Source organism: Micropterus salmoides, unplaced genomic scaffold (genome assembly GCF_014851395.1).
Source record: "Micropterus salmoides isolate LMB-PRFRI ecotype aquatic unplaced genomic scaffold, ASM1485139v1 Ms_hic_scaffold_13, whole genome shotgun sequence".
Taxonomy (NCBI): domain Eukaryota; kingdom Metazoa; phylum Chordata; class Actinopteri; order Centrarchiformes; family Centrarchidae; genus Micropterus; species Micropterus salmoides.
This window is the reverse complement of record NW_024040374.1, coordinates 17,137,030-17,155,772: the sequence shown is the minus strand read 5'-3', so window position 1 is coordinate 17,155,772 and position 18,743 is coordinate 17,137,030. Positions and strand designations below refer to the sequence as shown.

The 18,743-nt window shown below is 42.3% G+C and overlaps 1 protein-coding gene across 1 annotated transcript in view; it reads left to right on the top strand.

The window, feature by feature from the left end:
• The window catches only part of LOC119900689 (insulin receptor-like), a 94,528-nt gene that overhangs the window by 64,358 nt on the left and 11,427 nt on the right, over window positions 1-18,743 (top strand). Inside the window, exons 3-15 of the mRNA XM_038715865.1 lie at window positions 3,715-3,923; window positions 4,509-4,642; window positions 9,579-9,718; window positions 9,904-10,048; window positions 10,193-10,407; window positions 11,266-11,392; window positions 12,367-12,617; window positions 13,431-13,598; window positions 13,725-13,923; window positions 15,520-15,646; window positions 16,279-16,432; window positions 16,725-16,873; window positions 18,448-18,604. Of these exons, the coding sequence (XP_038571793.1) occupies window positions 3,715-3,923; window positions 4,509-4,642; window positions 9,579-9,718; window positions 9,904-10,048; window positions 10,193-10,407; window positions 11,266-11,392; window positions 12,367-12,617; window positions 13,431-13,598; window positions 13,725-13,923; window positions 15,520-15,646; window positions 16,279-16,432; window positions 16,725-16,873; window positions 18,448-18,604 (2,175 nt within the window). The remainder of the gene's footprint in view (window positions 1-3,714; window positions 3,924-4,508; window positions 4,643-9,578; window positions 9,719-9,903; window positions 10,049-10,192; window positions 10,408-11,265; window positions 11,393-12,366; window positions 12,618-13,430; window positions 13,599-13,724; window positions 13,924-15,519; window positions 15,647-16,278; window positions 16,433-16,724; window positions 16,874-18,447; window positions 18,605-18,743) is intronic.

The following is an 18,743-nucleotide window of genomic DNA, read 5'->3' as shown; positions in this document are numbered from 1 at the left end:
GCTGTGGCGGATAGGAGGGATAGAGAAGAGTGGAGGAGGAGGGGATGAATGAATGAGGGAGCTGACTGGAGCATGTTTGGCATAGCAGCTAGCTGGTGTAGCCCAGCGCTAGCGTGAGCAGAATGGGGAATAATGCGGCTGCAGTAATGGTGTTATGCTACTGTACTACTCCCTGCTGAGACCACTGTGCTGGGATCAGATAGAATCGGTAGAGGAAAATGGTAAATATACTTCGGATCAATAAAGAAAATAACTGGAAGAGAAAATAAAATTCCAGGGTAGTGCATTGATTAATTGTACGGTTCAAAAGCTGATTTACTAGCTCTACCTATCTTTGCTTTGGCCCAGCTCCAGTCGTTCTAAGCTCGGTCTAATTCACCCAAAGCAGCAGCAGTGGATTCGTGTTCCCTGGCATGCTGACTACTTGGCCGTGTCTGCCCTGTCTGCCCCAGCAGGGACGGGGTTAACTCTGGGCGTCTCTCCTCCCTGACATGGAAGAGGCCATTGAATGGCTGCCTCCCCCAGTCAGCAAACACATTGGCTGAGGCTGAGGGTGGATCTGGGGCTGGAGCGGCACTCTGGCATGGATCCTTCGGCTGGAACTGGATCGGCGAGCTGTCTCAGCCCTTCCTGCTCTGTTACGTGATGCCGTGGTCACAGCATGTACACACACGGCAGACAGACGAGAGGGGGGAGGGCTGGAGGAGAGCTATGCATTTCTCTCTCTGGGTCAGAGACGACTGTGAGCAGTGGTGGGTTTACTAGCTCATAGTAAGGAATACGTAGTGGAGCGACCCCTGCGTGAACTACCCAAGAAGGTCGGAGATGATGTTTTTTCTACATTAGTCATCCTCCCTATCTGCGGTTTTTATCCCCTGTCCCTTTCGTCATTGTTAATTTCTTTAACCTCTTATCCCACCCATCCTCTCCCCCTGCCACTACACCGTCTGTCCTCTCTGCCTTTAGGCAGGCAGCACAATGGGCAGCCCTCCTGTCCGGGGGGGTCCTAGCAGTATCCTTGGTAGTGAGAACTCGTGTCATGTTCTCACAGAGGTGGCATCCCACAAAGACTGGCATATAGTGCCCCTGTTGCACTTTAAGCTAACAGTGTGATGACCTGCTCTAAACGTTCTTTCTTCCAATTGTGTAGCTGCCAGGGAACCACGACAATGATCTTTCTGATTTTAGCTTTGTGTGTAGTGAGGATGATGCAAATATCACAAGAGTTTATCAAAATAATCTCTAATGCAGATTATTCCTTTCTTTGATGCTGTAAATGTTCACATATAAGAGACCACAGTCAAATAATCTTTATAAAATATTTTTAGCTTGTTATTTGACCTAGATCGGCTTCTTGCCCCTACGCTCTTTGGTTCAATTAGCACATCATATCAAAGCTGACAGTATAGTGAGAAACATGGTGTGAGACGGTGATTAACACACAGGGTCATGGACAGGAAACTCAGTCAGAGGTTAGATATGGCCTAGATCTTCTGCTGTTGTAAATGGAGGGATAGATGTTTGAAACACTGATTTGTTTTTGTGGTATTTTTAGCATGTTCACTGGAGACTGCTGCACTTAATTAAACTAAAGTAAGAGTCAAGCTGGTGTTCTGTCGATTTATGCTAACTATCGATATGTGCTACTTAGCGGTTCTGCGCATGCGTGTGACCCACAAGCGTGGTCTGTTTCTACGCCCATAAATCTGTGCAACCTTGCTGTGGGCATGCAGTCGAGACAGTGGCTGATCGTCTGCAATGATGCTACCTTATGTGTTACCTTTTCCAATCCCATAAACTTATAACTCTCAGACATAGCTCTCACAGTATTATGACATATTCTGTTTTTTGATTATATTATAACATCATTTTTTTTGTTGTTGTTGTTTTTTTTTTGATGTGACAGACGATCAGCCACTTTCTCGACGGCATTCCCAACAGCAAGGTTGCACAGATTTATTAATAACGTTAGCTTCACTGCAGCACACCTGCTGTCCACGAATACGTCAAGCGAAAGTATCCCGGAGCACTGACTGCAGCACCGCAAATCGTGTTTACTTATGGTTTACTTTCGCACGAGGACACGTAACGTTATTCCGTTAAAAAGTATTTCTTCATCGTCTTCATGTTCAAAGTAGTTTCTGCCCCGCTACTGTCATGGTCACGTAACCTTACACCGTGTCATATAACATAACATAACTTAACATTACCTATGACAATCCGTGACTGTCTGCACAGTCTGAGTCGTTTCACTTATTTTCTTTGCCGCACATTTGATTATGATACTGCATTACTCAGTATTGAAATAAATCCATGTCAGAAACATTTAAAGTTTTAAGTAAAGTAGCCCAATTAATGTCTGTTATTGTTATTATCACAACACATCAGTGAAGAGGAAATTTGATTCATTTTATGATATGCTGCTATTGTCATCATTCTAATGTGCTTCATCAGGATGAATGAAATATTATTGATTAGACATGTTTTTGATATTTATTTTTGATAAATTGGTATGTTAATGGGGTAATAGGCAACTTTTTTCTTTAGAATACACAAAATTAGTCATTAGGTTAATCGACTAATCGAAAAAATAATCGTTAGATGAATCGACTTGAAAAATAATCGTTATGTACAGCCCCTAGTTGTCTAACTGACCTTCTGCTGACCTTCTTTTACCTGCCAAATTGGATGCAACAGCCTCAGTAAACTCTTACCAACCCATGACTTATGGTGATTTCCTATCCTATTTGCACACAGTCAGGATGTGCAGTTGGAAAAAAAGGTCACTGCCTGGTTTAAGGTGAGATCTAATGAGTCTCTACTGGCCCTCAGACAAGGTAGCTAGTTTATTAGATCGTTACAGGGCACAGTTCACACCCGATTGCTAATTCAATCACAACTGACACTCAGGCTCTTTCACTGAATGCTGTTTCCCCAATAGGTCGAATGAAACCTGACATGAGCCAGTGACGTATGATGTTCAGCCTATTAGCAATTAAGGTTGTTTTCATGGTGCCCCAGGCTGCCGCTGTTGGCCAACGGGCGTAAACTGTGGACACCCGCTCCCTCGTGGATGCTAGGTTGGCAATTGGTGGTTGTCCAGTTGCAAGTTTGCCTGCAAATTATCATTTACATTTGTTTGATCTTTTTGTGAGGGTTGAAAGTTTTCCAGCTTTCAGCAGGTTTCTATTCCTTCTGATGGCAGTACATCATTCCCATTTTCTCTTTGAGCAACCACAGCAGCCTTGCTGAGAACACCTGTTTATAGCTCATGCAGCCATGTTCGTGTGTGTGTACTTACACACCTAACATGCATGTGGTTCCCTCGCTGCTCTCAGATCAGAGCATACAGCACTTGGTGGCCATTTTGACCACTGCACTCACTGCTCCTTCTGGTTTTAATGTTTTGTGAGCCTTTAAATGCGAGATGGAGTGACTGAGACAGAGAAAAACCCCTGCCTACATTCAGCTCTGTGCTGTTTATATTTGGTATTTTGTTATTGTTGCTTCTCAAGGGTATCTGTGTATTTTTGTGAACTTTGGATGAGTCCCACTGCTCTCCCGCTCGTTTCCAAATGCCATTTTAAACCAGGAGTGGTTATAAACACAATCTTTATGGTGATACTAGTGGGGGCCAAAATAAAACATGACTCCATGTGTATGAAACCTGATGTTAACCACCTCTTTCCTTCTTTTCCTTCTGCTTTTCCTCAGTGTGCTTGGATAAATGTAAGCATGGTGCATGTAGCCTCCAGGGCCAGTGCTGTAATGACCAGTGCCTGGGGGGCTGTTCTGAGCCAGGAAATGCAAGTAGCTGTGTGGCCTGCAGGAACCTCCAGCATGGGAATACCTGCGTGGAGAAGTGTCCTCCTGGATACTATGTCTTCAGGGGCTGGCGCTGCGTCAGCTTCTCCTTCTGCCAGGTTAGTAATAACTGGAATTCTTATAGTTAACTCGTAAAATAAATAGCACAAGGGTTGTGACAAGATTAATCACACAAATTGAAGCTTTTCACATGCTGTCACGCCACACATCAATTTTCTCACGCAGTGAAAAACAAATGTAGAACTTATAATGTCGACTCACTTCACATATCATCTCCACCGAGCTGATGTGACACCGGCGTATGACGTCATAGTAATCAAATGAACTCTGTCACACTTTGAGTTGCAGCCAGTTTGTAACCGAGTGGTAACGTACCTAGTAGAGTTTTCCAATATAAACATCTAAAAACTGAAGCGCTAACTTGCTCTGTTTGGGACTGTGAGCTGCATTTATTATCAGAAGTTTATCGCTGAAGTTAACATTTGTGTTTAATGCTCGAAATTCGGCATTGAAGATTTCTTAAAAAATAGTGTTAAAGTTTAAAATCTTGTCTCGTTCGATCTCGTTCACCCAGTATTGTGTTTCGTCTTGTCTCATGAGCTAAGTGTCTCGTCAAACCCCTATTTAGCATAAATGTGAACACTGTAAACTGGTGCACAAACTTGCCTTGTTTTTAAATCCAGGAGCTCCACCACCAGTGTAAGCAGACTAAGAAGTTGAACCAGGACCGAGAGATGGGCTGCTATGAATACGTCATCCACAACGGGGCCTGTATTCCAGAGTGCCCTTCTGGATACACCACTATCAACTCCACTACGTACGTCTGAGACACACACACACACACTCTTAATGCCACCATAAACACTACTGTATTAATTATGGCCTTTACATCATTACATGATCGGGATTGTCACCCACAACAAATCTTCCTTCTGTGCAGCATAACAAGTGCATTGTGGTCACTCAGTGCATTCAGTAACATTTGCACACTCCTCTCCTCTGAGAAGCAGCTAGGCTGATGAAGTTAACTTTTGTTAAGAGGTTGTTGAGGAGCAAAGAAAAAGGCAAAACATCACTTGGTTCCCTGTTTGCCTCTTTGTCAAAGATAATTAACGTTAACTCAGTAGCACCAAATACAAAGTTGCCATATAGGCATTAGAATTTTGCAAGTTTATAAGTTTATATTATTGCATAAGTAAGTACATGTGTCCTCTAATCTCCCAGTCCCTGGTGTTTTCACAGCCTGCATCATATTCTGTTCTCAGTGATTACACAGCTGCATCAAGTCAGAGCATTACCAAACTGACAAGAAACTGACTGAAAAGAACAGTTATCCACAGCAGTTTTGACATTTTCATGTGCAGATTAAATGCATAAACATCATTTACTTAAGATGTATTTGATGGTGCATCGAACATTGTTTCTGATCATGCCAAAGTGTTGATTATTTTGGAAACAGTGTGCAAAGGTGCACTGGAGTGAAATAATGTGTCTGAGTCGCCGAATAGCCAATTATTTTCCTATTGAAAGGATTATTCCATAGGCTCAACTTTACTGCCTGTCTGGGACCTGTTAACTTAGTTCGGTTGAGTTATTATGTCATGTGATATAATAGGAAATTAGTAAAAAGAACTGTTTATTGATAGTGAGGGATTTGGTGGATCCCTTTAAACCCAGTTAGGTTAACAAACATGTACACTGACGGGGATGTTGATATTTATGGCTGCACAAAGAATCCTTGGCCATATAGGCCGTCTCTAGTAGCAGTACAGCTCAGTGTTGAAGCTGGTTAAAAGAGTCACACAGGTGAAAGATCAAAGGTCCCTGTAAAACACTGAACCTCTTATCTTATTGTAAATTGCCCCTGATAAAAGTGTCAGCCAGTGCGGGTGCCTCGAATGAGACAGCAACCTCCAAAAAAAAGAAAATCACTGTCTGGCACACACAGCTTTTGTCTGCACGTGCAACAAGCAAGGGCATGACCTTATTTAGCATTCTTACTTGTAGTAAACGGGGACAAAGGCTCATCAGTGGCCTCCTCATTTAGTAGCAGTAGCTGTTGCTAAATGATGAGGATACATATTTGTTTTGAGGCAAGTATGTGTTTTGAAACCTCTTCAGTTTGCATGCTTTCAAAACATGCACACAGGTTTGGGCAATGAGGATAAAATATGTTCCACTAGAATTGTGATGGATGTAAAAACCCCTGCTGTCCATCTGTGATTAGGCAAATCTGACAAAACAGCTCTAGATGGAGCTGCTAGTTAATTTAAAAACATTGCTATATTGCCTAGTCACACACCAAGCAGTTGTAATCTTCTGTCTTTAAGCTATAGCAGAAGTCTTTTACTCAGTAAGAGACCACATTTAGTTGGTGTAAAGACAAATAAAGACATTAATGACAGTTAGTGGAAAAAGAAGCACAGAGAGGTGTATTTCTCCGAGTTCGTTCTAATAAGAGCAGGTTGTGTGCTGGAGATGCCTGCGTCGCTTGAAGCCACAGGTGGGCGGATGAGTGATGGGTGTGTACGTGCATGTGCGTGTTTTTTCTTATACGTGTGTGCGCGCGATCGCATACTTGCATTTGAGTGCTCGTGTGTGCAGAACGTGTTTGTGACTACATTAGCTCGTTCCCAGATTACTTTTTCCAGGTGCAGGCTCGAGGGGAAATGTCCACTGTGTCCAGATAGAGAGAGGTGTTTATGTATATATAGACATGTTTATTTGGTAAATAACGCACACATGCACAGAGCTTTTAGCACACCCAGTGGAAATAGTTAATTTCAACACAACATGACTTTCTCCAAATGTATTGTGTGTCTGTGTGTTAAGAGATTGACTTTCCCTTGCATACTTCCAGCCTGCAGGGATTATCATCTGATTAAACAGAAAAGAACATTGCTTTAAGTCTTGGTCATACACCCTGAGGCATGGGGCAGAATGGCGTCCTTTGTGTGCATGTTTATATTTGTGCTTATGTGTAGTATGTAAGTGTGCATAAGATTTTTCTTCGTTGGGATTCTGTTGCAGTTTCAACATCAGGGACTCAGTGTGTCTGTTTTGCTTCTGTGGTTTGGTTATAGCAAGAGCAAGCGTCATCAAACCTAGACCCAGACAGACAGACACACACACACACACACGCGCGTTCAGACAGTTAGGCAGGCGACTTTGTATATACACACGCACACACACACACACACACACCCCCACCCACCCACCAATAAGGATTGACAAAGAGTAGAGATGTTCTGGAGTAGGGGTAATGTAAACCCAAAAGGTTTGCATCATTTTTCTGTGACGCCATTAAACTGATTTGTAAAGTCTTACCTCCCTTTATTAATATTATGCAAATGTAAGTATCTGTAATATAAGTACAAGAAATACAAGATCGACTACAATATTTTGAGGAACCAGATGTCACAATAAGACCAAACTGTCTAATAATTCTGACAAATACTTGTAAAAAAATGTATCCTTCATTAGGATTAATTTTTTCTATGTTGGTGCTTAGTTTGCTCATCTTTCCCGGATGCTTTGACAGCACAGTACTAGAGCAGCGTGTGTGAGTGCACTTGGTCTAGTTCCACCAGGCCTGGGCCCAAAACCAAACCCGAGCGTCAGCTGCAGCGTCTGTTCTAGATGGTTTTAGCAGACCCTGGAGTCCGAGTCACAGAGTTCAGCCGGACAGATAAACACTGCCCCTTTAAGAGCTGCCGTTGGACCCAGCCTGTCTGCCTGTGTGTCGGTGTTTTTCAGTAAAACGGCCCAAAACATTCTTTCTACTCTGCAACTAGAGCATTACTTTTGCGAAGCTTAATATACGATTTTCCATGTGGGAGAACAGGCGAGAGAAACAAAACATAGATTTAGTTTTTCTCCTCACTGTTGTTTTGGAGAGATCATTACAATGTTTTTCCACTCACTCAGAAGTCATAGAGGGGGAAACAATGATTTAACCTCTGATTGATGTAGATGATAAGATGGAAACTAGGAGAAGCCAGGTGTGTAATGGGTCATTTGGCGCTCTCAGGGTGGATAGAATAAGCCAGACAAGGACCAGAACAGCACTCCTGGGACTCAGCGTTTCATGTCACTATAGTAAATGGCATCTATGTGGAGCCATCGGCCTAACTTGCGGGGGTAGTTAGACGCACGATTCGGGTAAGACGTGTGTGCTTTCTGGAGAAGGGGATTATAATAAGAGTTGCATAAACAGAGAATTAAAACAGGGTGAGCTTACAAATGGCAGTTCATGCAGAGCTTGCGTGGTCCACGCGGTGAACAACAGCATCCTTTGTTAGCTGCTCCCCTCGCACAGGGGCTGCTTTAAAAAGGTGCTTATTAAGGCTGCTTTTTGATGTTATTGTCTATTTTTAGTGAACCCTGATAGTTCTGCTTCAAAATCCATTCTAGTGAAACGGTGTCATCGCCTGCCCTCTCCTGATTTGTGCATGTGTTTTTCAAGAAAACAGAACATTTTGACGAAATGTCTTTGTTTCTGTTGCACAGCCACCTCACATCAGAGACCCCTCTAAACATACATTTTTGGGTAGAGGAAGCGTTCATTCAGTGGTGATATGTTAAGATTCTTTTTTAAGTGATTTTTTTTTTTTAACGGAACAACCAAAAATCGCTTGGTTTACTTCTAAGCCAGATCTTTGTGGTTAGGGGATGTCAAGCCTTGAAGCTGAATTAAAGAGAGGGATTATGTTCTTTTGAGAGAGCTTCCCAAAAAAAAAAATAATAACGTGCTCATTTGTGAATGAAGCGTCGGGTCTCTTTTCTCTGTGTGGCGCGTACCGGCTGCTCGCTAGACAAGGCCTGCCTTTTGTGAATGAATTTCCTGAAAGGCAGCACTATCAAGGCCTCGTTGCTCAGCGTACGTGTGTATGTGATTACGTGCATAAGCGCATGTTTCCAGGGAGAGGACGCCACTCATAGAGCCGAGAGAGAGCAAAACAGAGGAATGCCTATTGGGAACTGCAGCTGGTGTTTCAGTCATGTTGTTTTTGTTGTCTGCGATTATGCTCTGCGTGCGCATTTGTGCGTGCGTGCGTGTTGTATATGCGACAGAAGTAATTGAAGCAAAGGAGGAGAAAGTTATCTCCTCAATCCCCCAGTGCTAAAGAAGTGAAGGAGGCTCAGATGTGGATGAGAGATGGCCAAATATAATTCCACTCCTAAAATCCTGTTTATTCATTACGGGAGTTATCAAATTAATTGAGATAATTATACAGATTCACCTCTGAATACATCAGTCTGTTTTTCTCTCATATTATATGAAACACTCACTTTTGTTGATATTTAAGTAGTTTTGTCACTGTAGCATTAGTTGCTATAATACATATTTTATTCATCTTGCTACTACATCTTTATTTGATATTTAGTAAAGTCAAAAAAGGATGTGCTTTTAATAACTATTACATTTGCTTTAGTTGCAATGGATTTATTTCAATATTGAGTAATGCAATATGATAATCAAATGTATTCCTGCATTCATGTGCGGCAAAGAAAATAACTAAAAGGATTCACAGACTGTGCAGACAGTCACAGATCTGATGTCTGTAATGTTAGATTCAGCTGTTTTCTCGCTCATACGTGGCCGTTAAATAAATAGAAAATATGAAACGGCCGAACGTTAGATGACACACGTTGTAACCTACCGTCCACCCTTTCAGCCTGCAGTTGCTGCACTAAACACAATGACACACAAGTTGTTGATGGTCCTAATCTGTGTGTCTCTCTGTGTGTAGGTTGACCTGTTCGCCGTGTGCAGGCTTGTGTCCTAAACTGTGTGTCGGAAATAAAACGATTGACTCAGTAACTTCAGCCCAGGCTTTGAGAGGCTGCACTGTTCTCCACGGCAACATGATAATCAAGATTCGAGGAGGGAGTGAGTACTACTACACATCACCACCTGCTGTGCCCCCTGCAGAGGCTCTGGTTCTCACACTGTGTCTCCTTCTCCCTCCATCGCTCAGATTTCTCAGTCTGTGTTTCTCATTCAAATGTGTGTGTTTGTGTGACGTAGGCTATACATACGTACATCTATATGACCAAATGTCTATCACCTTGCAGATAACATTGCAGCTGAGTTGGAGGCTAGTTTGGGCCAGATTGAGGAGATCACAGGCTACCTGACTGTTCGCAGAGCCTACGCCCTGGTGTCCCTCTCCTTCCTCCGTAAACTACACATCATTAGGGGGGAGCATCTTGAGGGAGAGTAAGTCCTCTGCTCTCCTCTCCTCTACATTGTCAAAGCAAATGTGAAATGAACACAAATGTAGACAGAAAAAAAATACAAATAAGTAAAAACTATATAAACACTGCAACAATGTTTATCTGTCTACCCCTCTGTCTGTCATAGTATCCACGCCTTCTATGCACTGGACAACCAGAATCTGCGTGAGCTGTGGGATTGGTCCAAGCACAACCTGACCATCGAGCGTGGTCGTATGTTCTTCCACTACAACTCCAAACTTTGCATGTCTGAAATCAAAAAGATGGAGGAGGTAACGGGTACCAAGGAGCGCAACCAAAAGAATGACATCGCTTTACGCACCAACGGGGACCAAGCCTCCTGTAAGCATGTCAGACTTATGATTATCCTTTGATGTTCACGACCTTATTGACAACCTTTATTTTAAAATGTTCAGGATCATTCTAAATCTGCTCTCTAGACTTTTTTGCTTGCTTGCAATACAAACATAATTTTTGTTCCTGTTACCTTTAGCTCTTAAGACTCAGCTCAGGAATTTTTATACCTGCCACAGAGCAAGATTGGATCTTAATTGTGCCATGCAGTGCACCTGTGTGGAAGCATCTGCATTCGTTTTCCTTCTCCGTTTATTTATTCAGGATTACTCTTTAATCTTTCACCCATCCGTATCTATTTGCTATAGGTATTGTAGTATACGATTCTGTATGGTAACACTGGAACATACTCCTAAGTCACACTATTGTCAGTAAATTAACTGTTGAGCAGCTTGATCACATACCAGCAGAATGAATAATACTGTATCTGTATAGACAGCCTATGTTAATGAGCCTTCTTTCAGGAAAATGTACAGAACACTACAGCAATACATACAAAACCTAAAAACAGAAAAGAAAGATTTTGATCTAGCTATATATTACTAATGCAGAACGTTTCCCCTAGCAAACATATCTGAAACGGTTTGGTTTCACTCATTTTATTGTCCTTGTTTAGGCTAAACACACATTTTGCAGCTAAATTTTGTCAGAAAAATATAAATATTAGATAGGATTTGATATCGGCAGATGCTCATCAGATATATGATATATTTGACAGATTTAACAGAACAAGATATATTGTGCAGAAATGCTGCTTTTTTCTTTGGTTTTATAATGTGATTGGCTTTACCTCAAAAGCTCTTTTACCAAACCCCTGTGCTGAGCATCGTCCGTTTCATCCTTTAGGTGAGACCAAGCTGCTGAAATTCACCGTGATCAAGACCACATCAAATATGATTATGTTGAAGTGGGAGCCCTTTTGGCCCTTAGACTTTAGGGACCTACTGGGCTTTATGGTTCTCTACAAAGAGGCGTAAGTATCTGGGTTTTTCCACACTGTGGCACAAAACATACCAAAGTTGATTACAAAATAAAATTATAGCAGTTAGTCACAAAAAGCACCAAGTACTGTTTATTATTGGGCTTGTTTGATCTCACTGCTGCCTTTCATACTGTCAGTAATTATAATTTCATAAAGAGATAACACGATTCTGTTGGTCTAACAGGTTCTGTGCTTAACTGGTTATCCTCCTACATCAATGATAGGACATCCCATTTTTCTCAGTGGCTTTAAATCTGCTGAAACTAAGATTTTCTCTGGGTTTCCACAAGGGTCAATTCTTGGACCTTTTTGATTTGAACATATCCTGTCATTCACATGCGGATGACACACAGCTGTCCTCTGATGATCTTTGTCCTAAAAGCAAACTTGTAAGACTGAGATACTGAGGTACAGGAAAGGTTTTCACACCTAAAATCACTGTCGCTTGATTACAGTGACCAAATTCAGACTAACCTCAGAGTTATTTTGGACTCAACTTTGAAAGTCATGTCAGTAACCTAACTAGTATGGTTTTGATTCACTTAAACATATCAAAAGGAGGATTTATATATCAAGTTGACTCTGGGAAGCTGGTTTGTGCATTCATGTCAACCAGGTTAGATTACTGTAATCCTCCCTTTGCTGCATTACCCAAACAAACAATAGGAAGGCTCCAGCTCTTTCAGAATGCAGCAGTCCTCACACATACATAAAAACCAACACATTACTCCAGTAAATCACTTCATTGACTCCCAGTACAATACAGAATGAGCCTCAAAATCCATTGTATGTTCTTGCATTTTATTTATTATATAATATATATTATATTAATATAATATACTGTAGAAATAAAAATCACCCAGCATTGCTTTACCTTGCTGAATGAGCGCCATTGATTGTTCTCGTAGTTCATTGTTACCTATTGATCCATTTTTTTCTGATCTTCTTTTTGCCATCTGCTCCAGACCATTTAAGAACGTGACGGAGTTTGATGGACAGGACGCGTGTGGCTCTAACAGCTGGGCGATTGCTGATGTTGACCCTCCGCCCCGTTCCACCGATAGCAAGAGGGCTGATGATCCGGGGCACCTGATCCGACCATTAAAGCCCTGGACCCAGTACGCTATTATGGTCAAAACCCAACTGTCTGCATCTGATGAGCACCAAGTTCACGGAGCCAAGAGTGAGATCATCTACGTCCGCACCAATGCCTCCAGTGAGTTACACTACTTAAAAAAACATGTTAGGAAAATGTGTTTTTAAAGACTTTGTACTTTGTTTTGGATTTTGGAATCACATTTTTTTTTTTTTTACTTTTGACTCTTAAAGGTACCCTTTAGTCGTTCTTACCCAAACATTTTGTACATCCTTGGGGCATAACAAACATGCTGAATGCATTTCCTCCTCCATAAGTAATTTGTAAAATGTTTTGCATATTTTCAACACTGCATTGTTTAAATCTATATTTGTTTGCTCCTCCCGACATTTTCCCAGGCATCACCATGTTTTTTCGGTTGTTATCGCCACCAGCTGTCAATCAGTGGGAATGACTGAAACAGTTTTCATTTTAATATGGATCACATCACCGCTACACACATGCATGTAAATGTGCAAAATAAACAGGCAGTCAAAAACAGCACAAGTTACCTTCAGGCAATGATAATCGGATAGTTCACTTTGAATGAATGTTGTGCTGCACGTTATAAACTGATGTTAGGACTTTGCTTAAAGTTCAGAGAACAGCATTTCAGGAACTTACACAATTCTGATAATGTTTATTACATAGCAGCAATCAGACTGAAAATATCGATGCCTTAAGACATTGTAAGGAGCTGCAATATTGGGGGCGTGTTGCTTAAGGTACCTGTGAGATGTGTAATAGACACCCCTCTGCGTCGCCGGACTGGCTCCATTCACATGAATGAGGGACTGCATTTTTTCCCATAGGGCAAGTCAGTCTGAAAGCGACCTATGGTTATACAATACCAATCCTAACTAATTTCTCACTTACTTCCTCCACCCTCCTCAGAGCCTTCTGTGCCTCTGGACCCCATCTCCCATGCTGTCTCCTCCTCCAAGATCCTCCTGAAGTGGAAGCCTCCCACCAGTCCCAATGGCAACATCACCCACTACCGGGTTATCTGTCGTAAGCAGCATGAGGACAGCGACCTCTACAAGTTCGACTACTGCCTACAAGGTTAGTAGGTATCCACAGGTTGTCCGATTAGAGTCGGCCCAGGCGACTTGTTTACGAACACATCGGCTATCGCTCACTTCATATTTATTTGTCTGGCTTTCCCTCACACCTGTTTCTCCCGCCCAGGAATGAAGCTGCCATCTCGCACCCCGACCCACCTGGACAGCGAGGATGAGCAGAAGTGGAACCACACAGATGAGCCCACCTCGGGGGGCAGGTGCTGCGCCTGCCCCAAGACAGACAACCAGCTAAAGAAGGAGCAGGAGGAGATAGAGTACCGCAAGACCTTCGAGAACTACCTCCACAATGAAGTCTTCGAGAGCAGGTACACATCCTGGCTTGTAATTTAATGTTACAGCTCATGACCAACACCATTTCTAAACTCAGTGGAGATGTGTAATGTATTAGATCAAACAGTTATAAATTTTAGAATTGTAGCTGTGACATGTGCGATCACTAGTCATTGCTGTTGCTTACTTACAAGGATATATGAGTTAATTGGCGGTGTTATCAAATTATTTAGCTTTTAATGAATTTGCGCTTGTTTAAAAAGCTTGTACACGAAATTCAGTACATTTAGCGTTACACCAAGTGTTATACCAAGCGGAGCTTCTTTCTATGTTAGTTGCTGTTTGTGGCAGTGCCGCAGCAACACTTGAGCCCCACTATCAAGCCAGACTACATCACTCCTCTTTTGTCCCCACCACCATGATGTGCGGCTCAAAACGGCTCCATGCCAGCTCTGTCTTGTCTATCTGTGCGTGTGTTTGGGTGTCTTTTATGTAGACCCTTGTTTTTGTACAGGGCACTACTGTGGGGGGCTTAGAGTGGGGGGGTGCTGATTGTCTGGGCCCCGGTGCCCCTACCCTCTCCCCTGATACACACACACAAACACCCACAGTCTCTCCCTCCGCTTCCCTTGGGGAATGATTACTGTGCCCATTATCATTCATGCCAGTCAGGGATGCAGTCATGCAGACTGCCATTTGAACAACACAAAAACTCACACACACCTCAGCTGCATTTTGAACCCATGCTCTCTTTTTCCATCACGCAAAGGGATGCAGGAAGCATTGTATTTTTTTCTCCTACCCGAGCAAGTATTTGTTCAACATTAACTGAGTCCTACACTTCCTTGTACAGTAAAGGAGAGACTTCATGCAGCAGCTTTGCAGACTACTCAAGGACAAATTTGGAGGGAAGGAAGATGGTTTTCTAATTCCCAGACAGTGATTCTACCCATCTGTACACAGAAGTTTGCGGCCGTTCTAGGACGCAGGAAGCTTAGTAATTTTTTCCTACCTGAGCAAGTACTGGTTCAACATATCCTGAGTCCTTCACTTCCTTGTACAGTGAAGGAGAGGCTTCACTGCAGCAGCTTTGGGGTAAAGTGTACTGCTCAAGGACACTTAATGGTGGCAATTCTGGATGAAAGGAAGATGGTTTTCTAATTTAAAGCCAGTGATTGTACATAGAGAAGGTCGCTGCCGGTCTAAAGTGTCTTAACTGGTTAAGTTCATGGCCTTTGTGATGGGCTTACACACACAACCACTGAAAGTAAAGTGAACTTGCTCGTCAGCACCACCCAGTGGTGAGGGTTGGTAACTCTTTCAGAGGGGCAGGAGTTGGTATTTATGGCTAAATGTCATGCAGTCACACTTGCTACACACCGTGAAGGTTAGTGTGAGCAGAGGTGCTCACTGGCCTCCACCACACTACTGCTCCTTCTGCCAAGGTCTAATTCGCGTGAAATGCTTCTGACTTGTGTGTTAATAATTTATTACTGGCTTGCCTGAGAGTCATTCATGTAAGAGGACTCCAGGCAGAGTTTCTAAACTATAACTTTGTTTCCTCCAGCTTTTCAGTGGCATTTTACCTTTAACTTCTGCTAACTGTTCTTCTTGTTGCTCTTGTTTTTTAGACCATCTCGTCGGCGACGATCAGTGGGAGTTGCCAACGCTACCCAAACTCCTTTCTTCCTCACCACAGCCCCCGGTCTGCCGTTCGGCTCCACCACAGCCACCCCTGAAAACGAGGAGGAATCCAAGGTCTGAAACACTTTGTGTATGCCATACAGATCATCTTTTGTATGTCATTCTCATGTTGACGTATGTGCTGATCGTTCGCTGTTCGTCATCCTAAATTTCCAGTTATAAGAAGCACATGTAAAATAAGAAAATGAATACTGATTCAATTTACAAGTTGCTCAAAGTCAGCAGTGAAAACTATCCTCTGTAAAAAAAACAAAAACAAAAAATGTATGTCCAAATCTTTAAGTTTCTTTTAACTCTGGACTTATTCGTGAGACTTAATTAGGGATGCACCGATCGATCGTCTGAGTCAAAATGAACGTTGCACACATGGGTCGTGAGTGGCCTTTTATTGTGGCCAGCCTAAGGCTGATCAGCGTCTTGATATGCCACACCTGTGAGGTGGATGGATTATCCCGGCAAAGGAGAAGTGCTCACTGACACAGATTTTGACAGATTTGTGAACAATATTTGAAAGAATTAGGCCTTTTGTGTACATAGAGAAAATCTTAGATCTTTGAGTTCAGCTCATGATGAATGGGGGCAAAAACAAAAGTGTTGCGTTTATAATTTTGTTCAGTGTAGCTTTGTATGTCGCTGTATTGTCTGTCACTTTTGGAATAATTAGATCTCTCCTTTTTTCTGCTCAGGTGGAGCTGAAGGTGTTCGCAAAGGAATCAACAATCATCTCCAACCTGCAGCACTTTACCAGTTATAAGATCGAGATCATGGCCTGCAACCATCTGACAGACCTCAAACGCTGCAGCATGGCTACTTATGTCAGTGCTCGAACTTTGCCAGAAGGTAAGAACCCAGTTGCCAGTTTATTAGGCACACCTACAGTAGCTTAAACTGATAAAACAGTCAAATACAACAGTCCTGCAATGATTCCTATCTTCATAAAGGTTACAATGTTGAGTTTTTTTGTAGTGTATATGAAAATGTTCATTCCTCAGTACACCAAAAAATGTAACAAATTCCCCAGACAGTTTCTAGACGCATTCGGAGAGCAAACTGGCCAACTAAGAACAATGTGGGAATGCAGTGCTTTATACTGCATGTGCTGTAAGTGTTTATCTTTGTGTTGTCCCTACAGAGAAAGCAGACCACATCCCGGGCCGCGTGACCCATGAGATAGTGACAGCTGAGCCTCCGTATGTGTTGATTAAATGGAATGCTCCTCGCTCCCCTAATGGCCTCATCATCCTGTATGAGGTGTTCTACAAGAAGGTTGGAGACACAGAGGTCAGTATCAACCATCACCGACCTTTTCAGAGAGTGAGGATACCGGAAAAACTCAGAGAAAGAGAGGGATCATGCCCCCCCCCCCCCCCCCCCTAAACTGAAGGACACAGAAGTGAGGTAGAGAGGTGATAGCCAGCAGAAATGATGTTGATACTGTGTAGGAAGGAGAAACACAGGGCTTAAAGGGCAGACAGGTGCACAAAAAAACATGGCTGAAGGTAAGAAGAAATGCGGAGAGGAGGGGTGATCTGGGTAGGCTCTGGGGAGCGGAAGTAGGCAGGAGAGGAGAGGCTTGATGTAAAGACTCAGATTCTGTTAGAGAAGAACAAAAAAAGTATTTGTTTACAAACTCCCAATGCTACCACTGCGTGTGTTGACGTTTTCTGCTGCGTGTGTTTGCATATGATTATTTCTGTGTGTTTGTGCGCATAAGTGCTTGTCTGTCTGTGACAGCTCGTGCGTGTGTGTGTGTGTGTGTGGGTTGTTGTTGTTGTTGTTTACTTGCTGTAAATGTGTGAATTCATCTCTCATTGCTATTCATTGCTGCACTGCCTGGACCAAGCAGCCAGTAGCAGCTCTGTTACCATAGTGACAGAGGCAGGAAGGAAGACTAGACTGCAGTGGCAGGGATGGACCGGCATCTCACTAACACACCCTACAGCTGAAACAAAACTGATCTGGATTTATTTAAAATGCTGTTTATAGCGTGTCGGAGGGTCAAGTTGATTATTTGACTTATCGCACAGTGGTGGCATACGGCAAGACTAAACACTTGTTTATTTATGCAGAGCCTCTGAGTGACTATTAATTGGCACGCATGTTAAAAGTTGTGAATGTTCCAACACAGTTTTGCAGGTTTTCTTCTTTTATATCCACCGCCTAAAATATTTAAACTTAGTTATGTAAACCATTTTAGAAGTGTACAAACAATGTCATTGTTATTTCAATGTATATTTTGTAATCCCAACAGTAATCCCAAATTTTTTATTTATTCTAAATATATTTAGATCACGTTTAGTTGTTTGTTGAGGACTAATATCAGAACTCTTACTGGAGTCAACCTAGGAATAATCATTAATATGATATATTGTAGCATCCTGAGGTAGAAATGTAGGAACACCTCCCAGCATGTACCAAAGCAACAGACTCATTTTATGCATGTTCCCACATATTTACAGGTGTTAACATTGTCTTTCACAATGTTTCACTGTTTTTTCACACTTCCATTTTGGTTATACAATTTTTAATCAAGAGTAAACCCAGTTTGACAATGGACAATTGGTGATGCACTTACCCAATTATTAACCAAAGTTGAGTCAAGGTAAAACCTTTTCATAGTGCCCTTTCAATGCAGTTATAGGTGTTTATTAAAAGAATCATCTCCAAAACTTCTGTTCAGTTCAGAACATATCTCTGTGCACTCTTCATACTGTAAGGGTCACGGTTTTGCTGTGCCAAACTCCCTTTGGTTCAAAGTAATTTGTGATTTAGATAAAGCAAAGTAGAATATTAGACGATTATCACTTGTCATTATTCCCCGTGATTTCTAATGCTGAAGTGTTTTGTTTTTCCAGGTTCACGCAGCTTGTGTGTCGCGGCCGGCCTATCTCAAGTTGGGTGGCACGAAGCTTTCGCTTGTGCAGCCTGGAAACTATAGCGTGAGGATCCGCGCAACCTCCTTGGCAAGAAATGGCTCCTTTACAGAAACCACTTACTTCTTCATGCCCAACCGTAAGGCTGCAGGCTATATGTCTGACTTAATGAACAAGTATAACGTTCAACATTCATCACTATTCACATGCATCTGGAAGTTCATAAGCTTACACGGTGTTGCCATTGACTCCATGTCCATATCCTTTCCAACAAGCTT